The following is a 6,000-nucleotide window of genomic DNA, read 5'->3' as shown; positions in this document are numbered from 1 at the left end:
GCGTTCCCCACGGACAGAAGCAAAGTAGGCTTCGTTATCTCTTTACTTTTTGATAGAGCCTTAGCCTGGGCGAACCCTCTATGGGAGATGCAATAACCCATTGTCCTGAGTTACCCTGAGTTTAAAAGGGTATTTGATGTTCCAGCTCAGTCCACTTCTGCTGCCAAGAGCCTCATATCCATCAGAGTACAAGAACTGTTGCCGATTACGCCATTGAATTCCATACTCAGGTAGCAGAGGTTGCTTGGAACAATGAAGCACTCATGGCTGCTTTTTCTTATAGTCTCTTGGAAAACATTAAAGATGATATAGCGGCCCAAGACATAGCTACGGATCTGGATCCTGGTACGGAGGCCACCAATGAAGTATAATCCATGCAGTTGGGCTTCACACGTCTCTCTGCGGAGAAGAGGGCCTCTAGGAGGAGGGAAAGATTGTGCCCTAATTGTGGCCAGGCAGGTCACTTTTGGAAGTCTTGTCCTATCTGTCCAGGAAATGCTTGTAACTGAGGTCCTGTAGGGGACAGACCTTAGGTGGCGTTATTACGTCCCCAGTTATCCTGAAGGATAAGCCTCTAGTTTCAGTTACCCTTTCTTGGTCTGAGTCATCCTTCGATACACAGGCTCTAATCGGCTCTGGGGCTGCAGGCCTGTTCATAGATAGTGCCTTTGTGTCTAAGCACTCGATTCTACCGCAGCTTCATGCTACTCCACCCTCCATTGAGGCTACTGATGGGAGACCTTTAAAGACTTCCCATGTGACTCATGAGACTGCTCGGTTGACCATGGCCGTAGGGGCTCTTCACCATGAGATAATCCAATTTCAAATCATTTCCTCACCTCATTACCCAGTGGTCATTGGTTATCCTTGGTTACAGAGGCACAATCCCTCTTTTGATTGGCATTGTGCTGATGTTCTTTCCTGGTCACCACAATGCAGCAAAACATGTTTTCAGAAAGTGGTTAAGGTCCTGTGCACTTCTTCACTCTTTGCCAGAGGAGGACGGTGAATTTAGCAATGTCTTTGACAAGGGTCGAGCTGGTATTTTGCTTCCACACCATGGTATGATTGAGCAATTGACCTTCAACCTGGTGCCATGTCTCCTTGTGGCTGGGTCTACCCTTTGTCTGTCTCAGAGGATAAAGCCATGGAGGACTATGTTGCCGATTCACTTTCTCAAAGCTTGATCCACAAATTCTCGTCTCCTGCCGGTACTGGCTTCTTTTTTGTGAAAAAGAAGAGTGGTGAACTGAGACCCTATATTAATTATAGGAGTCTCAATCGCATCATGATTAAGGACGCTTATCCAATTCCAATGATTATGGAATTATTTGACCGCCTCAAAGGAGCAACAGTTTTCACAAAGTTCGATTTGAGAGGGGCATACAATCTCGTGAGAATCAAGGAGGGCGTCGAATGGAAAATGCATTTAATACTAGGACCGGACATTACGAATACCTCATAATGCCGTTTGGTCTCTGCAACGCTCCTGCAGTTTTTCAGGAATTCATCAATGATGTCCTCCGATATATTTTGCAGCCATGTGTGGTGGTTTATCTCAACGATATTCTCATATATTCAAAATCCCTAGAGAGCCACCACACAGATGTCTCCCATGTACTACAGAGGTTGAGAGATAATAACCTGTATTGTAAGTTGGAAAAGTGCGAGTTCCATCGTGAACAGGTTAAATTTCTGGGTAATGTCATTTCTACTGCCGGTTTTTCAATGGATCCTGAGAAACTATCTGCAGTTCTAGAGTAGCCGTAGGTCTCCATCAGCTACAACGTTTTTTTGGCTTTGCCAATTATCATTGGAAATTAATTTGTAATTTCTCTTTTCTGGTCAAACCCCTGACTGATATGACTAGGAAGGATGGCAACCCACAGAATTGGTCTCTGGATTCCATTAAAGCCTTTGAGTCTCTCAAAGGCTGTGTCAGAAACCATGAATCAGACAGAAGTACAGTTAAATCACACTTGTTTAATAATAATAAAAAAAGGTAAACAGAGTAAATGTAGTCAAAACATAGCCAGAGTTCAGGAACCGGAACGGATAGTCAGACAAGCCAAAACGTCAGGGAGCCAGAGAACAGCATAGTAGAACAGCAAGCAGGATCTGGAGCAAGAAGGAATGTCAGCCAAGCAAGTCTTTAACAGGTACACAGGAGAGCATCTCTAGAGATGTGACCAAGGCGAAGGCAGAGACCATCTGGACTGGACGGCTTAAGTAGGCAGGACCGACAAGCAGGATCATCAACAGGTGAGACACTGTGGAGAGATAGGAGCTGGCAATTGGCCGACAGTTGAGTGGCCAGCTCAGAGAAGGAAGGGCTGGGCCCAGCCTGACAGTACCCCCTCCTCAACGACCCCTCCCCCTCGGAGGACCACCAGGCTTGAGGGTAAAATGTCTATGGAAACACGGAGGAGGACAGGGGCATGTACGTCCGAGGATGGGACCCAAGAGCGTTCCTCCGGACCGTACCCTTTCCAATGCACCAGATACTACATGCGCCCAAGAAACCCACGGGAGTCAACAATGGATTGTACTTCATACTCCTCATGGTTCTCAACCTGAACACGGTGACGGCGTGGCACCGAGGTGGTAAAGCTGTTGCAGAGCGAAAGTATTAATAAGGAGACATGAAATACATTTGAGATATGAATGTTAGAAAGAAGGTCTAATGCGTAAGCCACTGGGTTAATCCTGCAAAGAATACGGAAAGGCCCAATAAACTGAGGTGCGAACTTCAGAGAGGGAACACGAAGTCGGAGGTTGTGAGATGACAGCCAGACCCTGTCCCCAACCTGGTAGGAAGGCACAGGAAGGTGTCTGCGGTCAGCATGGAGTCTGTACCTATCATTAGCATGTTGCAAAGCCTCCTGGACCTGTGCTAAAGTGGAAGGAAGACAACTGGGATGCTCCTCTAATGCAGGAATACTCTGTGGAACAAAAGAGTCAGGCAACATGGAAGGTTGGAAACCATAGTTCGCCATAAATGGGGACAACTGGGAAGCAGAATTCAAGGCACTATTGTGAGCAAACTCTGCCCACGGTAAGGGGTCTGACCAATTGTTACAATGGTCAGAAATATAGCAACGTAGGAATTGCTCCAAGGACTGGTTAGCTCGTTCTGCGACCCCATTAGACTGCGGGTGATACGCAGAGGAGAAAGAAAGCTAAATTCCCAACTGTGCACAAAAGGCTAGCCAGAACTGGGGCACAAACTGACTACCCCTGTGCGAGACAATTACCTTGGGTAGCCCATGTAAGCGAAAGATCTCCTGAGCAAAAATGGAAGCCAGTTCCTTAGAAGTGGGCAACTTGTTAAGTGGAATAAAATGAGACATTTTTGAGAATCGGTCAACCACCATAAGGATAACTGTGTTGCCCTGGGAGTTGGGTAACTCCACAATGAAATCCATAGACAAGTGGGTCCAGGGCCTCTCTCCATTGGGTATGGGTTGTAGGAAGCCCAATGGAAAGTGTCGTGGATTCTTACTCTGAGCACACACAGAACAGACAGCTACAAAGGCGGTTACATCAGCACATAGACTAGGCCACCAGAATTGTTGGGAAATGGTCCAAAAGAGTTGATTCTTCCCAGGGTGCCCAGAAGCCTTGGGAGAATGGTAAGTCTAGAGCATGGCAGTACGGAGACTCTCTGGGACAAAGCAGTGGTCGCAAGGTTTCTCAGGAGGAGCATGGACCTGAGCAGCAAGAATTTTGTCACCCAAAGGAGAAGTGAGACTGGTGCAAACCGTAGCCAGAATATGATCAGGAGGAATCACAGAACTGACTCCATCTTGGAAATGGAGGAAAATTGTCGTGACAAGGCATCAGCCCTTACATTCTTAGTACCGGGTAAGAATGAGATAATGTAATTGAAACCTGACAAGAAAAGAGCCCATCGCGCCCTTCTGGGAGAGGCGTTTAGCCTCAGACAAGAATGTGAGTTTCTTATGATGAGTAAGAATGAGAACCGGCACAGTGGTAACTTCAAGGAGATGTCTCAATTCTTTCAGGGCTAAAATGATTGCCAACAGCTATCTGTCACCAATCTCGTAATTGCACTCCTCGGGTGACAATTTCTAGGAAAAGTAGCCACAAGGATGCATAGTGCTCTCAGAGGTAGGACGTTGAGACAGAAGGGCTCCAACACCAGTCTCAGAAGCATCGACCTCAAGGATAAAAGATAACGTAGGATCAGGATGTGTCAACACCGGAGCAGAAACAAAGGCAGCCTTGAGACTCTCAAAGGCCTTAATGGACTCCGGAGACCAACTCTGTGGGTTACCATCCTTTCTGGTCATTTCAGTCAGGGGCTTGACCAGAGACGAGAAGTTACGAATAAACTTCCGATAATAGTTGGCAAAGCCAAGAAAACGCTGCAATGGATGTAAACCCATGGGTCGGGGCCACTGTAGGACTGAAAGTTTCTCTGGGTCCATCGAAAAACCAGCAGTGGAAATATTGTAAACCAGGAATTTAACCTGTTCACAATGGAATTCGCACTTCTCCAATTTACAATAGAGATTGTTCTCTCTTAGTTTCTGAAGCACACGACAGACATCTGTGTGGTGCCTCTCCAGGGACTTGGAGGATATAGACGAGTTAAACCACCACACATAACTGCAACAAATTTCGGAGGACATCATTAATAAATTCCTGGAAAACTGCCGGGACGTTACAAAGGCCAAAAGGCATTACGAGGTACTCATAATGGCCTGTTTTGGTATTAAACGCAGTTTTCCACTCATCACCCTTCTTAATCCTCACAAGATTGTATGCCCCTCTCAAATCAAGCCTCATGAAAACCGTTGCTCCCTTGAGGCGGTCAAATAACTGTAGTCAACGAAATTGGATAGGCATTCTTAATCGTGAATCGATTGAGACCCCTATAATCAATACAAGGTCTCAGTTCACCACTCTTCTTCTTCACAAAGAAGAAACCAGCACCAGCAGGAGACGAGGATTTGCAGATGAAACCTTGAGAAAGTGCATCTGCAACATACTCCTCCATGGCCTTATCCTCCAAGACTGACAAAGGGTAAACCCGGCCACGAGGGGGTATGGCACCAGGTTGAAGGTCAATTGCGCAATCATACGCCAATAGAACAGTCTCATGAGTCACATGGGCAGGCTGTAGAGGTCTCCCATCAAGTGGAGGGTCACGCAGCTGCGGCGGAATCGAGTGCTTCAATATAAAGGCAGCATCAATGAAGAGGCCTGCAGCCCCAGAGTCAATTAGAGCCTGTATCTCGATGGACGACTCAGCCCAAGAAAGTGTAACCGAAACCAGGGGCTTATCCTCTGGATAACTGGGGACGAAACAACGCCACCTAAGGTTTGTACGTGACAGGACCTCAAGGTTCGGGCATTCTCTAGATGGGTAGGACAAAAATTCAAAAAGTGATCTGCCTGGCCACAATAAAGGCACAATCTCTCCCTCCTTCTAAAGGTTCTCTCTTCCGCAGAGAGACGCGTGAAACCCAAGTGCATGGGTTTACCTTCACTGACCGACTCGGTACCAGGAGGCATGGAAGGAGAGGGAGGCAAGGGTGGGACTGCAAAGCTTGGAGACAAATGTACAGGAGGCTTCCACAAGAGCTTCCTTAAAAGAGTCTTTCTCTGAGTCTGGAGACAATGAGGATGGCAAACGTGATCAACTTCTCCAGCTCAGTGGGTATATCTCGGGCTGCTATCTCAACCTTGATGGAGACCATGAGAAAAAGCAGCCATGAGGGCCTCATTGTTCCAAGCAACCTCTGCTGCCAGAGTATGGAATTCAATGGCGTAATCGGCAACAGTTTTCATATTCTGTTTGATGGACATGAGGCACTTGGCAGCAGAAGCGGAGCGTGCGGGAACATCAAATACCCGTTTAAGAAGCCACAAACTCAGGGTAACTCAAGAAAACAGGTTTTTGCATCTCACATAGAGGGTTTGCCCAGGCCAAGGCTCTCTCAGAAAGCAAAGATATCATGAAACCTACTTTGC

The 6,000-nt window shown here is 46.9% G+C and overlaps 1 protein-coding gene across 1 annotated transcript in view; it reads left to right on the top strand.

The window, feature by feature from the left end:
- Positions 1 to 263: 263 nt before the first annotated feature.
- Positions 264 to 6,000, top strand: part of LOC141128093 (vomeronasal type-2 receptor 26-like) — a 45,497-nt gene continuing 39,760 nt past the window's right edge. Inside the window, exon 1 of the mRNA XM_073615171.1 lies at positions 264 to 365. Within this exon, the coding sequence (XP_073471272.1) occupies positions 264 to 365 (102 nt within the window). The remainder of the gene's footprint in view (positions 366 to 6,000) is intronic.

Source organism: Aquarana catesbeiana, linkage group LG01 (genome assembly GCF_042186555.1).
Source record: "Aquarana catesbeiana isolate 2022-GZ linkage group LG01, ASM4218655v1, whole genome shotgun sequence".
In the NCBI taxonomy this organism is placed as follows: Eukaryota; Metazoa; Chordata; class Amphibia; order Anura; family Ranidae; genus Aquarana; species Aquarana catesbeiana.
This window is presented reverse-complemented; position numbering and strand designations above follow the sequence as displayed.